Source organism: Tursiops truncatus, chromosome 9, assembly GCF_011762595.2.
Source record: "Tursiops truncatus isolate mTurTru1 chromosome 9, mTurTru1.mat.Y, whole genome shotgun sequence".
NCBI classification, from domain to species: domain Eukaryota; kingdom Metazoa; phylum Chordata; class Mammalia; order Artiodactyla; family Delphinidae; genus Tursiops; species Tursiops truncatus.
The window spans coordinates 99343921-99367288 of NC_047042.1; the positions used below are offsets into that span (position 1 = coordinate 99343921).

The 23368-nt window shown below is 52.5% G+C and overlaps 2 protein-coding genes across 8 annotated transcripts in view; one reads left to right on the forward strand and one right to left on the reverse strand.

Moving 5' to 3' along the window:
* Positions 1 to 747, forward strand: part of AGAP3 (ArfGAP with GTPase domain, ankyrin repeat and PH domain 3) — a 52702-nt gene extending 51955 nt beyond the window's left edge. For all 7 annotated transcript variants that reach the window (XM_033863493.2, XM_033863494.2, XM_073810087.1 and 4 more), the window contains one exon: positions 44 to 747. In XM_033863493.2, the coding sequence (XP_033719384.1) occupies positions 44 to 250 (207 nt within the window). In that variant the 3' untranslated portion in view covers positions 251 to 747. The remainder of the gene's footprint in view (positions 1 to 43) is intronic.
* Positions 748 to 882: 135 nt separating this feature from the next.
* GBX1 (gastrulation brain homeobox 1) lies at positions 883 to 21646 on the reverse strand. The gene is made up of 2 exons (XM_033863506.2): positions 21035 to 21646; positions 883 to 4587 (listed from the first exon to the last, which is right to left on the reverse strand). Exons 1-2 carry the CDS (start codon positions 21558 to 21560, stop codon positions 4031 to 4033), a joined length of 1083 nt encoding a protein of 360 aa, XP_033719397.1. The 5' UTR covers positions 21561 to 21646; the 3' UTR covers positions 883 to 4030.
* Positions 21647 to 23368: the final 1722 nt, after the last annotated feature.

Below are 23368 nucleotides of genomic sequence, written 5' to 3' on the forward strand. Positions count from 1 at the left end.
CGCCGTGTCCCGCCAACCGTGCCAACCGTGCTTTCTTCTGCAGTACGGGGTGGACGTGAGGAGCCGGGACGCCCGGGGCCTGACCCCGCTGGCCTATGCTCGCCGGGCCGGCAGCCAGGAGTGCGCAGACATCCTGATCCAGCATGGCTGCCCCGGGGAGGGCTGCAGCTTAGCCCCGACCCCCAGCAGAGAGCCTGCCAACGGCAGCAGCACCTCCGCTGAGCTGCACCGAAGCCCTAGTCTCCTGTAAGGCCCAGGAAGAGGGCAGAGGGGCCACAAGGACTCCAGGGCATGGGGACCCACCTCCCTACGGGCGCTGGGAGAAACAAAGACACAGAGACTGAGAAGCAGGGACACGCGGAGAGGAGGAGGAGCAGGAGACGGGAAGAGCCAAAGGGAAGAACTAAACGGGAGACACAGAAGGGTCCGAGGAGACGCCAGGCTTGGAGCTGCAGCGGAGGGGTCGGAGGGGTCTGGCCCCTGCCCTCCGGCGCCACTGAGAAGGGACAGGACCCTTTGGCGGTGCTGTGAGGAGAGGGGGGCAGGACCTCGCCCTCCTCCAGGTTCCTGCCTTCTCGTGCCGGCCCCCTGGGAGCCTCCTCCTAAAACGGAGCCTGGGTGGGGCAGACGCTGGGGGGAGTGACCTGCGAGTCCCATGTAAATGTGTACATTGGAATATTTATGTTTGTGTACATATTCGGGGTGTGCGAGATGTGCCAATAAACCAGACTGTGTGTGGGGCCCTCATCTCCCCTCTCATCTCCCTGCCGTTCCGAAAATGCCCCTCTCATCTCTCTCTTCTCCTTTGTCCCTGTCCTCTCATCTTTGCTGTACTTTACTTTAGGATACCCCATCCACCCCCCCACCCCCGTCCAGGAGGCAGGCTGGAGGCTGGGTGACCCCCCCCCCCAGCCTCCTACGTGCGTTTCTCTCAGCCCTCTCTTGCCAGGGGCGTAGTTCGAGTTTCTCAGCAGCACCGGGAGGAGGGTCGAGCCTGCCAGGAGGAGGGTCGAGCTCCGTGCTCCCCACTCGAAGCTTCCTGCTGCTGCCCCCCTGCCCTGCCGCCTCCACCCTCAGAATGGCTTTCTGTGGGTCTCCTCATTTTCATCAGTATTCTGTCCAGTGACCTCACAGCACAGCTGAGCTGCCCACGGTTCACCCGCAGAGAGGGCAGGAGCACAGCCCCCCTTCCTAGGTGTCTGGGAACCAGCCCCACAGCCAGGGGTTCAGGGAGCCACGCGGGTCCGTGCCCAGGGGGGAGAGTCCTGAGGACGGGATGGGTTGAGTGGCAGCGCTTCTCTGGGGAACTCATCCCTAGGCTTTGCGTTTGAGGAGAGGGGAGGGGGTGGGTCACCGACAGCAGAACAGCCCCCTTGGCTTCCACCAACCCCTTGCCAAACTGGAGGCAGAATCCAGAGCTTCTGCTTTTCCCTCGGACTATCCCTTAGTTATTCTAGAAATAAAACCTGGGAGAAACCCCTCTGTACCTGTTCTTGAAGGGTGAGAACTGCTAAGTTAGGGTCCCTACTCCCTAGGGAGCCCGTTGCTTCCCCCGTTTCCTGGAGCTGCTCTGCTGGTGGCCCTTGCACATTGGGTGTGGCGGGCTGGCGCTCTGCACGGCCCTTGCCTGTGTGTAGGGAAATCAGCCAAGTAAAGCTATTCAGAGAGGAAACCAGATTTTACTGTCTTGGTCCTTTCGCCAGGCTGACAAGAGCCTTAAACAAGGATGAGGGCAGAATAGAGACAGGGCCATGGGTGTGTGTGAGACTGGGCTCCTGGGCTCAGAAAATACTAGCAATAATCACCTCCAGGTTCCCCAAGGAAAAGAAGCCCCTTGGGTGGCTGAATGCTGCGTGGTATAGTTTAGGAGGCTTCAGAGGTAAATGCAGGACAAACGGGCAGATGGAGGCCTTGGTCTTGCTAGTTCTCCCCGCCCCCCCCTTCCCCTCACTGGGGGCAGAGCCAGGGGGCCTCGGCTCCAGCCCGGCTAGACGTGCGGACCCACCCGGATTCCCGGCATCAAGACAGCCGCTCCTGGGATCCTCGACCTCTGCCTGGCTTCTCTCCGAAAAAGAATCTCACCCTGTAGGTTCCCCATGTGCGTGAGTCAAAGGTAGCAGACAGCCTTGATCTAGATCAGGAATGGGGCTGGTCTGGACTACATGTTTTCAGCCTGATTCTCCAGCCTTGCTGGAATTTAGCCAAAAGATAGCGAGGACCCGGCTGTGTGTGTCCCAGCCAGGGCGCCGTGCCACCATTGCTCGTGACCAGTCACAGCTCCAGGCTGCGTTCCGTTTGGTTGCCAGAACCAGCTAGGAGGAAAGAGCTGCCAGGGAAGGGCCGTCTCGGTCTCACTGGAAGAGGCAGGCAATAGACGTGAGCAACTAGACAGCGGCTGGCTTGCAAACCAGGAATGGGGAACCGCAGCAAGGTGCCCTCTGACGCAGGTGAGGAAGCTGGCCGGGGGCTGGACTGAGCTGGACTTCCCTCCCCTCTCTGACCTGGCCTCACTCACAGCCAATTTTTTTTTTCTGTTCTACTCCACCTCTCCTCCCAACTCAATGCAGGTCCTGTTTCTTCCCAGGAAGCCCCGTTAACCACGATACCGACTTCAGCTGGTTTCTGTGGTAACTCTGTCCCCCCGATGCCTGTGCGGCCTGGCTCCACAGCTGGTCCCGGATGGCAGCCCGTCTGTGAAGGTGGGGGATGGCACACAGCTTCAGCTTGCCTCGTCTCCCTCCCGGTCTGCTCTGTTTCTTGCAAGTGCCCCTGAAGCCTCATGTCTGTATGTTTACTTCGTCCACCATTAACGCTGTTCCTTAATCTGCTCACAGAATTCCAACCCCCAAGCCTCCTCCACAGCACACACCCTTCCAGAGCCGCCAGACACATTCCTGCCTCGTCCAGGTCGCAGTGGGCCCTCTCAACCAAACTCATTTTATAGCAGAAGAGGACTTGGGATCCCAAGCTTCGTAAACGGTGCAATGGACGGTGGGGCCGGGGGTGGGGGGAGACCACAATTAATGCTGTTAGAGCACTAGAAATGAGTCTTTTTACTCCAGGCCCTGATGTCTGGAATATCAAAGAGCAGCAGAGGTGGACTGAGCTGCCATGTCCTCTACACGGGAGAGGATCTATTAATGGGCTCCCAGGTGATGGGGGTGAGCCCCCGGCCGGCCCCAGTCCCTCACACGACTGATAACCTCCACCTACTTAGACACGGCCAGACACGCCCCATCTAAGCTAGGGTCAAGTACTTCATTTCCCCTCAGAACACAAAAGGGAGTGAACCCTCTACCTGAAGTCTGCAAACTCTTGCAAAGAGCAGAAAACAGAGATGCAGAAGCTTGCCTGTTTAATGGGAAAGAGAAAAGCGGTGCCGCGTCAGGAGCGTGAGAGCTGGAGGCGGGGACGGTGGGCAGCACCTGTGGCGGGAGAGGACGTTAGTGGAGGTAGATTACAGGAAAGACGGGTGGGTGCTGAAGGGTTTCTAACGGGCTAGTGACAGTTCCACTTCACTTCTTTGCGCGTCCTGTACTATAGACAGGCGAGGCGGTACCCACCCTGGGACAGTGAGACGGAACCAAACTGGCTGAGGATGGAGGAAACACACAAGCTCCCCAGCCCCTCTCAGGGGTGCAGACAGACAGAGGCAGACAGCTCCATATATACAAACTCCACACAAAATAAATAAGGAGCCGCCATCAGCTTGGCTAGGCCTCACCCCGGCTTCCTCCCACCCCCGTCAGAAGCGATTCCAGGGCGTCAGCCAGGAACCTGCCGAGCCCTAGGGGTCCAACTCAGTCCCAGCAGCTCCTCGACAGGAAGAACCTAAAGCCCCTTTAGCCCTGAAGCCCCAGTCCTGGGGGTCTCTGGAGTGGCTCAGGGCCAAGTGCCAGGAGAGCCCCCCTAGAGCTACGTGAATTGCCGACTGAGCGCCGTCTGAGGGCAGAATCACAGCGGGAGCCCCTCTGGTCCCCAGGACCCTGGCCCAGTCTCCGAGCAGACTCAGGACGTCCCCGGGAGCCCCTCAGGGCCGGGCGCCCTGCTCCATCTGCTGGTGCTGGCTCCGCGCCGCGAACCTGCTGACGTGCACGGGTATGGGCACGACAATCTTGGGGTTTCTTACAGGCTCCCCAGAACGGCTGCCCCCATTGCCAGCTTTGATGCGCTTCCACTTGGCCCGCCGATTCTGAAACCAGATCTTGACCTGCACCTCACTGAGCTTGAGGGCGTGGGCGATCTGGGAGCGCTCGGTCAAGCTCAGGTATTTCTTGCAATGAAACTCCTTCTCCAGCTCCAAAAGCTGCTCGCTGGTAAAGGCTGTGCGGCGCCGCCGGCTTTTGCCCCCAGGAGCCGTGACTCCCGCCGCCGCCGCCGGCGCCCCCTCCTCAGCTCCAGTCCCCAGGCTTCCCGTTAGCTTCGCTTTGGGTCCCAGGAGGGCCCCAGGGCCCCCTGCAGAGCTGTCCAGGAAACCGTCGTCCTCGCTGTCACCGCCCGAGCCCCCTTCGTCCTGCTCGCTGCCTGCTGGGTCTCCCGCCGGCGCCTCCAGCTTCTCCTCATCCGAGCTGTACACCTTCCCCTCGGCTGGGGGGAGTGAGAGCCAGCGGGTGGGGGAGAGGCGGCGAGGAGAAGGCGGACAGGTTGGAGGCGGCACGTGGAACCGTGGCCAGGCGTGGACCGCACGACAGCGGGAGGAGACACACACGTGGAGGGGATGAGACGGGGCGGGAGGGGAGACATCCGGGGTGGGGGGTGGGAAGAGGTTCGGGAAGACAAAGAGATGGGAAGAAAGGTATTAACCAGCACAGACTTCACTCCGCAAAGTGGGGGCGGCAACGGGCATGGATCAGAAAAGCACCGTCCCCAGGACTGTGACACCGCCACCCCCCACCCCTGCGGCCTCGCTTCCCCTACCCGCTCCCTTCCGGCCCTCTCCAGACCCACATCGAGGGCTTGCCACTCACTGACGCCCCCTCCAGACCCCGACGGCGCAGCCGCAGGCCAGAGGGAAGCAGTGCAGAACCTGGCTTGGGGTCCTTTCAGTGGCTAGAGGCAGGAGTGAGCAACGTTGGGGAGTTCACTTTTGCAGGAGAGAGGGGGAGACCACAGCTGCAGCCTTTGCTATTCTCCTAGGACTCCTCGCTGGCCTAGTGGGAAGGGATACGTGCTCACCTCTGTTCCGCGCCTCCCTCCCTTCCCTCTTCCCTAAATCTGGAATCTTTTTTTTTTTTTTTTAACCTTTTGGCCGCGGCGCCGCATGCCATGTGGGATCTTAGTTCCCCGACCAGGAATCGAACCCGTGCCCCCTGCATTGGAAGTGCAGAGTCTTAACCACCGGACCGCCAGTGAAGTCCTGGAATCTCAGAATCTCATTTCCAGATGGAAACTTCAGGGTCATCTGAGTCCCTCCCCCTGCCGCAATCGGGGTCCAAGAAGTGTTGCCCACGCACCTGCGAGTCAGGAGGTTTCTGTACTCACCTCCCCAATTCTCCTTTACCAGACCATCCAGCCCAAGCAGGGAGCCCGCCCCGCCGCACGCCACCTTATCAGTGGCCGGATTTCTCCTCCAATTACTTAGCCCTCCAGGACCCTTTCAGTCCTTCTCCTTAACTTTAAAAAGACATCATCTCTTTTCCACCCTCCCTCTTTCCCAGCCAAGGTTGCTGAGAAGCACGAACAGCTGCTTTCTGCCCAAGTTCAGAATCCTGAGGACCCTGAGCTTGGTGTCAGCGAGGGACCTGGAGGGAGTATGGAAGGAGGAGGGAGAAACAGAAGTTCAGCAAGGGGGGTACAGAGAGGAAGACGGAGAAACAGAAGTTCAGCAAGGGGGGTACAGAGAGGAAGACGGAGAAACAGAAGTTCAGCAAGGGGGGTACAGAGAGGAAGACGGAGGAAGAAATCTTGACCCAGCAGACTGCCGAGCATTTGTGATCCCAGGCATATAAACATTTTCATCCATACATAATTCCGAAATTTAATTCGGCCACTGGTTTTCATCTTATCTATTGACACTTTTGTCAGGACTGCAAATAATGCATTACGAAGGTTTTCAGTGTTTGAGTTTTACAAACTCCCTTGTTTTCTGCCCAAAGGACCAATAAACAGTGGAGCAACAAAAAGTCAAAAGAAAACCAACCAGTAGAAAAGAGAACAAAACAGGTGATCCGTAAACTGAACAGTCCGCTCCTTACCAGTGGACTTCGCTGTGTAAAGGGGGGAGGACTTTGCAGACGTGGCGGTACATCTACCCACACCACCACATGCCACGTGTATACTCCTAAGCACACTCTGAGGTTGAGACTATAACCCAGAGCTAAGTGACTTGGGGCAACAGTGAAATGCTTTATAAGAGAACGGGGCTGTGCACGTGTGTGCGCGGCTGGACGGCATCCCAATGCTCAGAGCTTGGCTGGAGCTCCTCTCTAAACCATGCCATCTGCCTGCCCCCCTGCAAAAACTGCTCAGGGCCTCCAGGACCAGCCCAGTCACCTTCAGTTCCCTTCCCGGACCCCAGAGCTGTCCTTTCCCCTCACGGATGCAAGCCACACCTGTTCCTTTTCCTCAGGAGCCACGTTTGTGTTATTTTCCTTAGAGGCCAGTGTTCAGGCCCTGCCCAGATCACCCACCTCCATCTCAGTCAGTGTTCTCATCTCACACCCCAGGGGTATCTTTATGCCTGAGCCCCTGCCTCTTCTTGGAGGGCTTCATGCTTTATCTGACCTTTGCAAAACCCACGTGGCGCACCCTGGTTTAGCCTCACCCAGACTTCCCACGCTGTCCCTGCTCGCTGCTGCCACCGGCAGGTGGGCTTCGTTCGCTAACAGCCCACCCAGGCTCCACTGGCACCCAGCTCTGCGAGCTGTCAAGAGATACATCCACTGCCACTGTCCACAGGTGACGTACCCCTCATGATGCTCGCCTCCCACCACCCCGGGCTTTCTTCCTTATCTAGCCGAAATCTGTTTAATTTCTGCAAGATGCAGATCCTTGGGTTCCCCTTTCATGTCATTAAGGGCTCTTTCCCACACCATTTTCCTCTTCCCCAGGACTCAAGCGTAACGTATCCCAAACTGAACTCCTGAGACTTCTCCTGAGCCAGTCCTTCCCCATCTGAGCCCCCGTCTTTCCCATCTCGGTTAATGGTAACTCCGTGTTCCGTGTTGTTCAAACCAGACCTTCACTCTCTCGCACCGCCCATGCCCGACCCGACTTCTCACCGCCTCCTCTATGTCCAACTAGCCCGAGTCACCCTCGTCTCTTACCCGGTTCATCAACATTTTCTCCTGCTTCTGCCCCTCCCCCCACCCCTGCCCCAATTATTCTTCTGTTTGAAACACTATATTCTTCACCTAGATTTTTGCACTGACTCATTCCCTATGTCCTTCAGGTCTTTATCAATGAGACCTTCTCTGATCATCCTTTTTAAAATTAAAACTCCCAATACTCCCGACCTCCCTTCTCTGCTTTACTTGTTGCTGTAGTATGTGTCACTAACTTTATTAACTTATTTTATTGGCTGTCTCTTCCTATTAGAACATAAGCTCCATGAAGGTAACCATTTTTTATTTTATTTATATTTATGGCTGTATCCCCAGCATCTAGAAAGTTACCCGCACAGAGTAGGCACTGCATAAATATTTGTTGACTGAATGAAAGAAACTATTGCCAAGCACTTTCTCCCTCTCCATTTCTGTCCCTCCTTTCTCAAGCCTCTCCTATAATATTCCCTACAGCCCTTCTCCCTCACCCCAGCTCTGGGCATAAGACATTCTCTCCATGAATATTATTCTACCCACTTTTCAGTGTGCCCTCTGATCTCACATTCGCTGTAGAGGAACCCATATGTGGTAGGAATCTATAGGATCTTATGCTAAAGGAAATCAAGAACAACCCCCAACATCATTACTAAATCCTCTAACTTTTAATTTCTGATTTTTAAAACACGGTTTTCAGTAAACAGTAACAGAAAAAATAACAAAAGCTTGTTACAACTCAGCCCAGTGTTGCAATACTTTAAACAGCTGCTAAAAAGGCAGAAACTGGATTTCAGGGCTTGAAGGATGAAATCATTTAGCACAGCTCCAAGCACCCAGGGGGCGTCCAATAAATCTAAACTGATGATGACCGAGATGAGGTTCCCAGGTTCCTCATCTGGCAGGGCCCTCCTGAGATCAAACCATCCATCCCTCTGTCCTCAGACAGATTCCATAAAATCAAGCCCACACGAGTGCGCCACCCCCAGTGCCGCTTTTAAAGCCATATAAGAAGCACAGGTCCACAACCTCTCTCAGTTACCTGATCCCGGTGGGGTCCTGAGTGGCAGGGGCAGAGTGCCCCGCTGAGCCTTTAGAATCATGACATTGAGGGCTCTGATAAGCAACTCTTCTAAGGAGGTGGGGGCGGGGAAACAGAAGAAAGCAACCGACGGGGAAAACACAGCTCCGCTCTCAGAGGAGAGGGTCCGGGGCCGTCAGTGAGGCTGAGCGGGAGGGAGAAGGCAAGGCACAGCAGGAGGAGGACTGGGCCCGAGGGGGGCAGACACAGCGGCAGAAGAAGTAGATGATGAGTCAGAGAACCTGAAAGGGCTGAAAAGTTTAGGGAGAAAACAGAAAAACACCGGGGCACGGGGGGAAGAGAGTAAAAAGCTTTCGGAAAAACCCCAACACGCCCTACATTTTTCCACCCTGAACAGTGATGCGTCTGCAGCCCTGCTGTTTGTTCTCTGCTCCACCGACAGATGGAGCACTTTAGAATGCAAGGCCCAAAGTGACGGAAGCTACTGTGAGGGCTCCGACGAGCAGCACGGCAGGTCGACCCTTTACAATACAGCGATCCTGAAACAGCTTTACTGTTTTCTCATGAATGAGCTAAAAAATAAATGCAAACTCTTTTCTTTTATCCAACTCATAATGAATACTAATAGTAAATATACTCAAAACAAAGATGGCGCCTAGAAAAATGGTTTTGGCTAAAACTTGACAGAAGCGCATCTTGTTGATAAAATTTCTATTTGTAACCTTTGATTTAGAATAATTGGACCTGGTAGATATAATGTCCATAAAAGTACATTTCTAACTGCAGATGCTATAGTTGATTGACGTGAAGAAAAAAACTTGATCAACAAAACAAGACGTAGAAAATTTTCAATGGGAAATAATGATCCTGATGAGAAAAATTCTAGCAAAAGGAAAAATGTTTAACTGGAAACAATTTTACTGTGCTAGGTAGGTAGGTAGGCCAAACGGACAGGTTCTGTCCTTTGGGTATGAAAATAACATTATTGGTAATATAACCGTACATTGTTTTATATATAAAATAGATAATCAATAAGGACCTACTGTATAGCACAGGGAACTTTACTCAGTACTCTGTAATAACCTGTATGAGAAAAGAATCTGAAAAAGAATAGATATATGTATACGTATAACTGAATCACTTTGCTGTACACCTGAAACTAACACAACATTGTAAATCAACTATACCCCAAGATAAAAGAAAAGAAAAAAAAAAAAGAGTACATTGTTTTCAGCTTGTTCCCTGTGGGTAAGTCTACAGTCTGTGAAGACTTTGGCTTCTGTCTAGGGGAAATGACACTGAAGCAGACTGGTTATTAGGAAACATGCAGAGTTCTCCTGGTAGATGCTATTATCCTAAGAAGCAGAAATCGCAGGGTTTGAACCATGATTACTTATAGAGTCCACTCCAGGGGTGTCATTCCACCCCAGAGAGAAGCACTCAGCCTCCAGAGGCACCCTTGCAAGGGGCTTTCCTTCCGAGAGGAAAAGAAGCCCTAACTTGGTAACGAGTCAGGTCAGACTGGGGAAGAAATCAAGGGCAAAAGAATCCGTGGTAGGTATTCTCCAGTAGAAAGAACAAGTAGCACCAGACTCCTACCATCTAGAGAGGGCGTCTGCGGCTGAGGTCACCAAGGATGCTGGGCCTGGGTAGTGGAGCGGAAACCACCCCCAGGACTGGAGAACCACTTTAGACAGAGCCCCTGTGCCATTCGGCCCTCACGCAGCCTGCTGTGGTCCAGCTGACATAAAACACAGTCTTTATTACGCACTGAGGAGAAGCCTCTCCCCCATTACACTCAGTTCTGACTTCTCTTCCCTCCATTTAAAGAGCCACTACCCTCACACACCCCAAACCACTCTCCGGACAACTACCCAACTTCCTGAATACAGAACCAATTTGGGTGGGGTAAAAAAGTGGGAAAAAACCCAGGTCACCCCTCAAAAAAGAGGCATGTCTGCCACCACCCTCATTGCGTCAACACGCCCAGTGCGTAATTATTTCTTTGTTTCCTTTGGAGACGGTCCTTTCTCCCGTCCTTGATGGCAACTAGCCCACTTTCAATGTGCTTTTCATTCATCCTCATTAATTTCATGCCCACATTATGCTACTACTTCTTCCTATAATTTTAGGTACAAGAAGGAAAATTCACTTTCTCTCTCTCCCATTTCCCCATGACTCTTCAGCATTCTTTACTCCAAATGGACAGGAGAACTTCCTCTACATCACTCCCACCTTCATGACAAGTTCATGGCGACTTCCCCACCGCCCCAAGCTCAGAGCTCCTTTCATGGCATATTAACATCATCATTGCCAAGAGCACCCTTGTATGACCTTTAACTTTCCCAAGCACTCTCACAATTATTCCTTCATCTTTGAGCAACTCACTGAAGTACAGCTGACCTATTAGTAGTAGTAATGGGAGGTTAGTAATCTTATTTTCAGGTGAAAAAACTGAGTTTCAAAAAGATGAAATGGGGCTTCTCTGGTGGCACAGTGGTTAAGAATCCGCCTGCCAATGCAGGAGAGATGGGTTCGAGCCCTGATCCGGGAAGATCCCACATGCCGCGGAGCAACTAAGCCCATGTGCCACAACTACTGAGCCTGCGTTCTAGAGCCCGCGTGCCACAACTACTGAGCCCACATGCCACAGCTACTGAAGCCCGCGTGCCTAGAGCCCGTGCTCTGCAACAAGAGATGCCACCACAATGAGAAGCCCGTGCACTGCAATGAAGAGTAGCCCCCACCCGCCGCAACTAGAGAAAGCCCGTGCATAGCAATGAAGACCCAATGCAGTTAAAAATAAATAAATAAATAAAATAAATAATGATAAAAAAAGAATCTGCCTGCCAATGCAGGGGACACGGGTTCGAGCCGCAGTCTGGGAAGATCCCACATGCTCTGGAGCAACTAAGCCTGTGCACCACAACTACTGAGCCTGCGCTCTAGAGCCTGCGAGCCACAACTACTGAAGCCTGCGCACCTAGAGTCCATGCTCCACAACAACAGAAGCCACTGCAATGAGCCGCCCATGGACCGCAACGAAGAGTAGCCCCCACTCGCCTCAACTAGAGAAAGCCCGCGTGCAGCAACGAAGGCCTGATGCAGCCAAAAATTTTTTAAAATTAAAAGAACAAAGATGAAATGATTTCTCCCAGGCACACAGCTAGGCACAGAGCCAGGTCTGGAATCCTGGTCTCCTAAACCTCCAATCAGTGCTCTTCCCATCCTTTCCAGTACAATATCTTCTCTTCCCTCCACCTGCAGTAGAAGCCCTCCCCAGATGCCTCATCAGACAAGTGGGCTTCCTCTCAAACCCGGTTTTAGTTTAGACCGCATCCCTTTCACTTATCACCCAGAGCTCCAGCCTAATCATCAACATCTTCCCTTACCTTTCGCGGAGAAGATTCTTAAAATCACCACAGAAGAGGCCTCACTCACCAAACTCCACCTTTGTCCTTTCACAGGCTATTTTTCCCATCATTCCCAAGACAAAATTCCCTTCAAATCTTTCTGCTGTTTCTTCTGTCATTATTTGTTTGTATGATGTAATCTTACCAGTCACCTTTTTTTTTTTTTTTTGCGGTACGCGGGCCTCTCACTGCTGCGGCCTCTCCCGTTGGGGAGCACAGGCTCCGGACGCGCAGGCTCAGCGGCCATGGCTCACGGGCCCAGCCGCTCCGCGGCATGTGGGATCTTCCCGGACCAGGGCACGAACCCGTGTCCCCTGCATCGGCAGGCGGACTCTCAACCGCTGCGCCACCAGGGAAGCCCATCACCATTTCTTTTATTTAGAAATGTATTTTCTCATTTAAAGAATAATACTGCCCATTTATGGAAACAGTTTTAAAACCAATCTTCTCTAGCTTCTGCTGTACAAGCGCCCCTCACCCCTCAAGGACAGCTCTGCCTTGTCCAGGAGTCAGCCTCACTGAGGAACAGACATCTTCCTCCCACCGGCATCTCTGCCTGCCCTCCGCATTACAGAACCCTCTCAGAGCCTCACTCCCAGTATCCAGCACTCCTGGCACTGCTTATCGAGCCAGGGAGAAGGCTTTCCTCCCTGATACTGAAAGGGAGTTAAAGGCACATTCTTTTCTTTGTTTCTGGTTGATAGACATCTGTTCAGGGTTTGTTTTTGCCTGCCCAGCACCACTTATCCGCCTGTTCACTGATGGCATCCCCTTCCTTTGGCCACTGCTCCCCATCAACTGCCCAGTAGAGGGGGGCTGTCAATTGCATTTCTCCACCTTCACGACCACAAGGACGGTGACCTGGAGCTGACCAATCCGCACTTCCGGTCTCTCTGGGGACTGGACTCGAGCTAGTGAGTCAGCTGTCCTAGGATTCTACACGTGCTAGAATTCACTGGGGTCCTGATCTGGGATTATAAGAATTTAGCGCTGCTTATGCTTGTGTCCTCCCCTTCCTCTCATCAGGAGAAAATGAGGCAAAGACAAGAGACAGGAGCCAGACTGAGAGCAAGAAAAAAAGACCTAACAACACTGTTTGCATTTTTGGATCCACGTGAATCAATAAATGCCCATTTTAGCTTAATTTAGAGCTGAGCTACTGTCACAAGCAACCCGAAGAGTTCTGACTGCGGACGCTGCTCTAACTAGAAGGGACAGTACTCGCGTGACTCCAGGGAGGGTAAGCCTCCCCACCTTGCTCCCATACCAATCCCATCGGAAATAATTTTTCCAAAAAGAAACCCAGGTCATCCCTCAAATTAGTCATGATAATGCCGCCGAAAACTTCACGAGTCTGAAATGTATCTGGACTTGAAAAGATCTCCATAATCCATCCAGTGTGAATTACTTTAATCCAATAGCTGTGCTCCTAACGCTGAGCCGAGATCAGGTACATGAGGGAACAGGAATTCTGAGGAAGAAAAAAGGAGGGGTGTTTTCTTGCTTGTTTGGGGTTTTATGTTTGTTTTAACAGAGAGAAGGGAAGTACAGGCCCCAGTGGGACACAGAAGGGCTTTGGGCAGCCATGTCCACAGAGTGTCTACACAGAATGTCTACACAGAGTGTCTACACAGAGTGTCTCACCAAAATGTGAGACAGGAAAACTGAAAAGAGGGAGAAAGAGCTAAAGACAAAACTCCAACTCTACCCGTATTAGGTTCACGCAATGTTCTCTCCCGGCAAGTCCCATACAACCAGTCCTCGGAACACAGCGCTATTTCTAATCTGTCCTTTTCAGTACAGAGAGTGCCACCCATCACAACTCCTAGTGAAGAGGTCTTCCCCAACTTAACTCCCAGGAAAGCTTAATTCCCATCCGTTTCCAGTACACGGACAACACAGGATTTCTTGCACACCTATTACTTTAGGATGCCGGACAAATATCTTCTCATTTAATCCTTAACTCTGTGAGGTAAGAACTGTTGCCCTTATTTTACTGGTGAGAGAACGGAGACTGCAGAGGTTAGTATTTTGCTGTAGATCACGAAAAGGGTGGTGCCTAGATCTGCATCCAAAGCCTGCGTTCGTTCCTCTGGGCGACACCACATCTCTTTGTCATCACTGAATGAAAAAGAGACCGGAACCCACCGTCACCCTATCATAACTTCTGTACCAGATGGAGAAATAATACAGAAGACCAGGAACTGATTTCACAGCACCCCCCGCCTTTATCAAATGTTTCTCTCATTCAGTATGATGGCTGTAAACGGCCAGAGCTCAGGTAACACCATCCGGATCCCAGATGATGAGGCCTTTTCCATCCTAAAGCCCAGCCCTGAATTCATCTCAAGATGTAGGCATCCCAGGCGCCTCCTCGTCAGTGACCCTGATAACTCAGCGCTGAGAAGTACAGAATCTCTTCTCCCAATCCCTTTGCTCAGGATGGCTTTTTTTTTTAAGGGAACAATTCATTAATAAAAGTATCCTTACAGATAAAAACAGAATTGTAGAGCTGGAGCGACCTTAGAGATCACCTAATTCAAACCCCTAAGTTTACTGATGAGGAAGCTGGGACACACAGAGGTGTGATTTGGCCAAGACCAATCAGTTCCATACGCCCAGTATCTGCGCATAATTTATAGGATAGTTTTCACCTATTCCAGCACAAGGTGCTTCTTCCCTTCCCTCTTGGGATAGTGTCATCCTCCTCCCTCCTAGTACACGGCTGCATCACTTCTCTTCCCATTGCTTCCAATACAGAGTTCCAGCTTACCCAATACTTCTACTTTAATACCACTTCCTCCATAATTCACAGTCAAGAAATCCATCTCCCATTACCCCCAGTGCTTTCTCCTCATAACCCTAGTCTCTGTTAGTCCCGGCAGCCCCCCCCCCCCGCACTCCATGCCCCGCCCCCAGCCCTCCCCCTACCCCCCGCCCCCCCCCCCACCCCCCACCCCCACATTTGCTTCTAATACAGACTTCTCATTTCATCACTGGAAGAGTATTCCTTTCCCTTCCATGATGGGAAGGGGATGAAGGCGCTGCCTCATGACTACCTGCCATGCAGTGCTGTCTCTTCCTACTAACACTTAATTCAACTCGTGAAGGTCACTCTCCTATCACTCCAAATGCAAGCATCTCTTTTCCCTAGCACTCTCCCAATCAGCACATCAAAACTTCTTCCACATTACTCTAAGCTGTAACTTTCTCCCAGCATGATCGTATCGCCAGTGAAAAACCCCAACCTCTTCTCTACCACTCCCGATCCAGGCCTCCTTTATCACCGTCACAGCCGTGGGCACCACCACGGGCATACAGCGCTCTGTCCTTCTCACTGTTTCAGATGAGGGGTTTCCTCTGTCCGGCCCCGGCCTGGGGCATTTCCCATCCCCTCTAGGTAAAAGTTCTCCCCCAGCCAACTCTTTCCTTCTCATCGTTCCCATTTAAGCTTCTCTCTTTTTGTACATCTACCCCACTGCTTCTCTCATTGCTGTTTCCTAATCCCCAATCCGTTTCACTGCAAAGATCCTCTTTCCCCGTTATTTCCAAGGCAAAATCCTTGCCTGTAGCTTCCCACTGTATTGCATTGAGAGTAACATTACTGTCAATGCAAAGCACTTTGCTTAGATTATGTTCCTCGTTCTTTCCAATTAAAACATTTCCCCCTCATTATTCCAATTACTGCCTCTCTCCCGTTATCCCCAGTACCGACTATTCATGCCCATCACTCTGAGTCTAAGGATTATGCTCCTACCATCTAGAATCTGTACCTCCATAGCTGCATTTGTCACAGCAGAGACCCCTCTGTCTTCCAACCCTCCCAAGTGCTACCTTCACTGTGGCACAAGGCATCTCAGGATCGCATTCCAAACCTCCAGGAACGTTTTCCACTGTCATTTCTGAGATCTCTCTCTCTCAACCAGGGTCTCTTTGGCAGCCTGACAAGGCCTGTGAACCCCTTCTTGGAATAATGCTTTTAGGTGCATAACATAAAACACACAGGATTACATTAGAAGCCAATTACATAAAATCTAGTTATCAAATATTTTAAATGCATTTGAGAATAATTTGTGTTTCTTTCCTAAATCATTAAACAACAAGATGTCACCAAAGATTGTAAATTTCTATGAAAATATCTGTGATTTCTATTGGTGACAAAAATCTCAGGTACTGGGGAAACTACCATGGTTTCTGGCCTACCTTCATAACTACAGGAGGTGCCAAATTTTAGTGAGAAGTTAGTAGAAATAAAGATGTAATTTTTTTCCCACCCATAATTAACAGATCTCCTCACAGGAGGTCCATGGAGTCTGTGTTAACAGCCCGACTAAACACTGAGTCTAGAGGAATAAGCTTTAATTCTATGAAAGTGAAAGGAACATTAAAAATCATCTGAACTGGGCTTCCCTGGTGGCACAGTGGTTGAGAGTCCGCCTGCCGATGCAGGGGACAAGGGTTCGTGCCCCAGTCCAGGAAGATCCCACATGCCGTGGAGCGGCTGGGCCCGTGAGCCATGGCCGCTGAGCCTGCGCGTCCGGAGCCTGTGCTCCGCAACGGGAGAGGCCACAACAGTGAGAGGCCCGCGTACCGCAAAAAAAAAAAAAAAAAAAAAAAAAAAGAAATCATCTGAACTAAAGCTTTTATGTTACAGGTGAGGAAACTGAAGCCTAGAGAAGTTATAAGACTTTGAATCTCCTGTAGTGTTTTAAACAATACTAAGGCCATAACAGACACACAATAAACGTTCCCTGAATTGAACTAAGTGGCTTGCCAAAGTTGTACAGCTAATGATTGACAAAGTTGAGACCTGGACCCATGTGTCACGACTTCTAAGTAGACGTTCCTTCCATCACATTAAGTTAATGCAATATTTGCCTTTCTATACGTGTCAATGGAGCAATCGCTCTCCCTGTTTACTCCTCCTCAAAATCTCTAGGAAAACATGCTCTCCATCACTCCCAAGAAAAAGCTCCCTCCTGCTTCGAACAACAGAAGTCTCTGATCCCATGTCACATTACCCCTTCCTGTTTTTCTCTCATCAGTAAATATATCTTGACAGTCATAATGGACACCTATTCAGAAATTGATGGTCATCTACAATGTTCGCTAGCTATAACCAGGTGCTTGACTTACAGCAATCAGCATTCAGATATCATGCTCCCAGGAAGTTTCCCTAGTCTCCTCGCATGATTTCCATTATCATTGCCAATCTCTCTTCAGAAATTAGCACATCTTTTTCGGTTTAGTTTTAAAAAATAATGTTCACTACACTGCCATCTCCCAGCTTTGTCCCATCGTGTTCTCTTTTCTATACCATCTCAACCACAAATGTTCTTTTCTCCACCATGCTCAGTACTGGCATTATCTTTCATATCAACCTCTCACTGGATTTGTACCGTCAGTCCAACAATTACATATGGAGTGTCCACCATCCCTCAGCTCTTAACTATTTGTTTTCAGGCAATCCAACCCTCTTCTCCCTGAATGAATCACTGCTCTAGACACCTGCAATTTAAAGTTTTCTCCTGCATTTCTCCAAATGGCCAGCTCTTTTCATCATTCCCCAGCACACAGCATCCTCTTCACCTGTCCTCTCTGTGGTGTGTATTCACACCACATCCTTAAGTTAGCTTTGATAACTGTCAGAGCTCACACACACCTTCACACACAAGATCATCTCTCCCTGTCCCATTCAAGGCAGAATTCTCTTTTTTCCTGTCATTTGGGGCTTACTGCTCTCTTCTCTCCGTATTCCTAATACACCAAGGACTTCACTATCCACCCATTTCAAAGCTCCTTTTCCCTCATCACTTTCACGTGACTGTTCTTACAACTCTCTCGATCTGATACGTCGAATATGGTCCACATGCGGCTATGGACCACCTGAAACAGGGCTAGTTTGAATTGAGATGTGCTGAATGTGTAAAATACACACTGGGTTTCAGACTTAGTATGAAAACAGGATATAAAACATCTCATGAAAGTTTTTATATTGATTAATGCTGAAATAATATTTTGGACACGCTGGGTTAAATAAAATATACTGTGAAGTTAGTCTCACCTGTTTCATTTTACTATTTGAATGTGGCTAGCAAAATTATTTTAATTACATAAATGACTTGCTAGACAGCACTACTCTGGGCGCTTCTGTTGATTCATACTCTTAAATCTTCCCTACTAATTCAAAATTCTCTGTTATCACTCCTCCTAGGACACCTCTCCCAGCTACCCCCACTGCTCCCCACGCCAAACCTAGAATTATTTTCCATATACCATTCTCAATACCTTTTCTACCCCATTATTTCTGTACACAGTATTTCTTTTTGCCTGCTAATAGAGCTTCTACCCCTGCCATCTAATCATAATAAAGTTCTGTTTCCTTCTTCATCAGTTCTAGTACGGTGCTATCTGTCTCAACTCTCAGAAAAATTTTTAGAAATAGTCCTTCTAATTCCCAACAAAAAGAACTTTGCTCACCGTTCTCCAAATTGGCCTATCTTCACTATAATTTCATTAAAAGGGCTAGTAATTGTAAAACGCTAAACAAATGTAAATTAATAATTTCAGACTCATGTCACCCATTCAAACTAGGACAGCAATCCTTCCCCTGTCATTTTAAAAATGTCGTTCCTTCTCCAAACTCTACTATGTTGAGGTTTCAACCCCTTTATTCAATCTGAGAACTCTCTCACTTCATGCTAAATACTCTAATACAATTCCCCAGATGGAGTGTTTGTTTTCCCACCACTTTCAGCATGCATGTGTCATCACTCCCCAAACTGATGTGATGTCTAACGTTTCTGGAATTGCCATGTCTTTTCTTGACTACGTTAGGGAAAAATCAAGACTGGGAAGGTGGACGGGAGCGGCGAGGAAGGGTTGAGAGTCTGCGCTGAGAGGGATAAGAAGCTGCAGTCACAGAGAAGCCCTCCCACTCATCATCCCCTTCGAATGTTCCTTCTGACACCTCTCCTCACTGCTCAGCCCCGCAAGCCCCACTGTAAACCCTTTATGTGTATCTCTTCCCAATGAATGATTGCCTTCACGCCAGCACCTCTCAGAACTCTTCCTCTGTAAGGCCTCCTTCCCATCGTTCTTAGCAAAGAAATTCCTTGTCTTTACTCCAAGGACGAAGTACAATCTCTTTACTGCTTCCAATATTCCCTCCAGTGATGAAGATCTTTCCTTCAGCATTCTCTATATATAACTTCCAGTTTCTTCTCACTCCCAGTATTGAGACACCTTTTTAAAAAAATTACTCCTAGTGCTGACACTTTCCCTTCTTTCCTACTAGTATATGTATTTAGTTCCTTCCTAATCCTCTCAAGACAGAACTCTTTCACATACACACACACTTCTGTTCCAGAAATACTGTTCCCTTTTCGTGTCGCCAACGCTAGAAATCCCTTGCACATGCCTCTTCCAATAGGTGGCCCTCTCCTTTCTCATATGCTCTTTGGATAATCTGGGTATACAGCTCATTTGTTCATCCTTTCCTCTATTCTATTCCTCAGTATTTCTCTTCTGTTCTTTTCCTCTGTTTATTCCTTTCTCTCTCTCTCTCTCTCAATGTCTGGTTTTACTGCCAATATTCTATCTGCTTCAGAAAAGAGCCCCCATTATACGAATGGGTCAAAAGAAGAACTGAGGGGAACCTGAAAGAGTAGGACACGTTGCTTGTTCTCCCATGGTCTGGGGATAATCCCCCCAGCTCCCCTCCACTGGGGTGTCTTCCTCTCTCCTCCTGCTCAGCTCATCTCTTCCTCGGGTGTCTGCTTCTCCTACTGCCTCCAAAGCCATCCCTCTGACGCCTGCCTCGCTTCCCTTTCTGCCTTAGGACCACCCTATTCAAAACATCCCGCTGATCTTTTCCTCTTCCCATCCTCCTGCCAGCTGCCCCTCCTTCCCTCCACTCTGGCCCCTTTCATCTTGTGGGCATCTCCTCCCACCTTCCAGTTGCTGCTCTGTCATTTCCTTTGGGTCCTCCTCAGGAGATGCTGCTTAGACGTCAGTCACTGGCTCCTCCTGGTCCAACCAGGTACAAAAAAACCCAACAGCTGAATCCCCAAAGCCAAAATGCCCAGGGCTAGAGGGGCAAAGAAGAGGAAGGCGGACTCTACAGCAGCCCTTGGGGTCTGGAAGAGGGCCCAGGAACCTATCCTCAGGAATTGCTCTCTGCTGGCAAAGGACAAAAGGGCTCTTGGCTTTCCTCCCTGTCTCCACTAGAGTCAGCCCCCAGGCCTCCTGGGTCACTTCCACCTGCTAACCGGGTTAAGCAGAGGCAGGTTCCTCCTGCCGCTAACGAGCTTTGAGCTCTTCAGGGTCGCCACACTTGCAGGCAGCCCGTTTCTTCTTAAATGGGGGCCACCCGCCAAACTGCGTAAGCCTTGGCTCTCAGCACACCTGCATCTGCTCCTGGGTGGCGGAAAGCTTTTCCAGCTTCTGGAGGTTAAGGATCAATAGGGAAGCCTGTTTAGACTGATTCGCAACAGGGTTCAGTTCGGAAACACCTTGCCTCTATTGAGAGGGAGTCCTCCTATGGAGGGTCCAGGATTCCTGAATATCTCTTAGCTGAATCTCACTGGTTCCAGAATCTTAGCTGGATTCTGGACTCCAGGCCTTTGGGCCACACCCAACTCAGGCCAGCCTGTAGCCTCTCTCTTGGCCTCCCAGTCAACCTTGGTCCAGCAGTGCTAGGCCCCCTGCTAGCTAATGTTCCCTTAGGACCCCTACTTGGTTCCTCAAGGCTTAGCTCTAAATCTGCCAATAAAAAGTGACCTCTACAACTGTGAGAGAAAGACAGCCACCCTCACCGTCAGCACCACTCTAAGACCCTCCCTCTGCCCCTGCGCTCACAGAGCCCGTTTGCGGTCAGTACAATCGTCTCTTCAGAAGCCCTTAATGAACTGACAGCTGCCCCACTGTACCCTCACCCAGGGGTCTTGCTGGTGTCCCCAGGAATCCCACACTGGCAGCTTCTCTATGCCCAGCAGAGGAGAAAAATGAAGGGATTCTGAAAAGGAGACGCAGGAGCTGAGGCTGGAGGACTAGACTGCTGGGAGGAAAGGCACTGCTCTGGCGGGAGCGATGTTAAGTCTCCGGTGAGGCTGCAGGCACTCTGGAGACGCGGCGGGGCGGCGGTGCTGGGGTCTATGGGAGCCGCGTCGGCAGCGGAATTGGAGGTGGCTCCGCAGAACCCGCCATCCGGGGGTCTGGGATTCCAGGGCTCCAGGCAGGTGCCGAGACTCCGAGCAGGCGGCTGCCTGGGACTTCCAGGTGAACGAGCCTCCCGCCCGGCGCCCTGGTCGCCCGGCACTTACCCGGCAGACTTGGGAAAGTCTCTGAGAAGTGCAGAGGCGGGGGCGGTGCGGGATCTGCCACTTTCTCCCGGGCGGGCAGCAGCTCTTCGGCTTCCAGCGCGCCCTCCGGGCGTCGGCCGCCCGGCTCGGGGTTGTTTCTCGTGGCAGTGGCGGCGGCGGCGGCAGCAGCGAGCTCCGGGGGCCCGTAGAAGGCGTCGGGCGGCTCCGCGAAGCTGGGCAGCGCGGTGGTCAGCGCCACCATCGAGGGCACGGCCTGGCCCAGCCCCGCGCAGAAGGTGTTGGTCAGGCGGCCGGCAAAGGAGGCTAGTGGGGCGAGGGGCGGGAGGCCGGCGGGCAGCGGCGCGGGGGCCAGCGCCTGCGGCAGCACGAGGGGCCGGTAGGGCATGAACATGGGGTAGCCAGTGTAGAGCAAGTGGCCCGAGCGCGGCGGCTGCGGCCCGATCAGGGAGTCGATGGAGAAGGCAGCGCCCGGGCCCCCGCCGCCGCCGCTGCCCCCGGGGGCGCCCCCGCCTCCGGCTCTCTGCATCGTGCCCGGAGCTGCGGCCGCCCCAGGGCGCTCCCCTCCGAGCGCCGCCGTGCGCCCCGCGGCTCGGGCGCCCCACGCGGACACGCAGGGCTCGCTCCCTGGCTCCCGGGCCGAGGTGCCGGCGGGGCGCGGGCTCGGCGCAGTGTGGCTCCGGCGCCGCGCTCCCTCTCTCTCTCATAAGGAGGGAGGGGGCGGGCGAGCGGGAGGGCTGGGGGTGTCGCCCTCCGGACTCATCCATCTTCCTCAAATTACGCTTCACTTCCTCCCTCCGCCCGCAGCCGCCGCGCCCGGCTCCCGCTCCCTCCGCAGAAGCCGTTCCCAGCGGCCCGGCCGGCCGGCCCGGGACCCCCGCCCGCCCCCCGCAGCCCAACCAACTATTATTAATGGAGATTGATGAGGCCGGACACGCCGCTTTGTGAAAGTTTGCGGCCGACGAGAAGGCAGCGGCAGCTGCTGGGCCGGTGCCCCTCCCTCCAGCCGGCCCGCCCCCCACTCTGCCCACCCAGCTCTGGGCGTGGACTGGGAGCTGGGCCCGGCGTGGACCGAGCGCGGGGCGGCCAGCGAGGAGAGCGCAGCGAGGGCGCGGCGGCGGCGGCGGCGGCGGGCGGGCGGCCGGCGCGGCCGGACCACAGAGACCCCCGCCCCGGGCCGCCGCCCTCCGTCGGACTCCGGCCCAGTCCCCCAGCGTGCCCCCCGCCCCCGACGCCCCCTCCCCGGCCCCTGGGGCGGACGACAGGGCGGGCCCGAGAGCAAGGCGCGGCGGGCGGACGGGACCTCGGCGCCCCCCGGGGCGGCGAGGCGGGGACGGCAGGGGGCGCGCTCCTCCGCGGCCGCGGCGGCTCTGGGCCCCTCGGCTCGGACCCTTTTCCTCCTCGGTAGCCCGCATTCACACTCTCCCCCTGGTGCCTCTTGGCATTGGCCTTTCCTCACTCCCCCTCCGTCGCGCACTCCCTGAGTCCCTCACTCTGGCCTCTGCGGGTAATTTCCTCGAGTGCCCTCACTATAAGTCAAGTACTTACCATTCCTCTCACCCTTCTCCCTCCATCTTCCTCCCACCCTTCCCTTTCCTGCCCTCGTTTCTATCCCTGTTCCTATCTGATGATTCCCATTTCCCACTCCCTCATTTCTCGCCTAAATCTGTATCTCTGTCTGTCTGTCTGTCTGTCAATCTCGGTCGCCCTCCCTCGCTCTCTCTCCCTCTCTTCCGCTATTAATTTCCCTGATTGGCTCCCCGACTCCAGCGCCGCTGATGAGCCCTATTCATTCCCGGGCCTGACACTCTCGACCTGCCCTGGCTGATTGCTGGGGGCTGGCCCCAGGAGCGCTGATGAGCCCCAAGGGTCAGCAGCGCTAATTAGCCGCTAATTGCAGATGACTCTGCTCACCTCCCCCATTCTCCGACACAGAAATGGCGGCGCCTTTTACCCTCCCCGTCCTCCTGATTCCCAGAAGTAGACTTGTCAATCTGGAGGCAAAAGTCATGGGCACTTTTGCTTGATAGCAGCCTCAGGTCAGTGGGCAAGAAAGACTTAAGACAGGCAAGTCAACAGAAGAAGGGTGACCGGAGCTTCAGGACGCAGAGCAAGCTGGCCAGCTAAATGAGGGTCATCTGGTCACTGGGAAACTGTTATGCAGGCGGGGCCGAGAGCCAAGCAAGCTGAAATGAATAGCCAGGCAAGTTTAGGAAGAGGCAATCTAAACAGAAGAAGTTATTTGGTTTAGGTGAGGAGGAAAACCTACACCAGAGTCTCAGCGTTCCAAGAGAGAGCGGGGCAGGTAGGAACTCTGCATCTCGGTGACCTCTGTTC

Coding starts and splice junctions, on each gene's coding strand:
- GBX1 (XM_033863506.2), bottom strand. CDS start 21,560: ATGCAGAGAGCCGGAGGCGGGGGCGCCCCCGGGGGCAGCGGCGGCGGC. Junction 4,588..21,034: donor GACTTTCCCAAGTCTGCCGG/GTAAGTGCCGGG, acceptor CACTCCCCCCAG/CCGAGGGGAAGGTGTACAGC.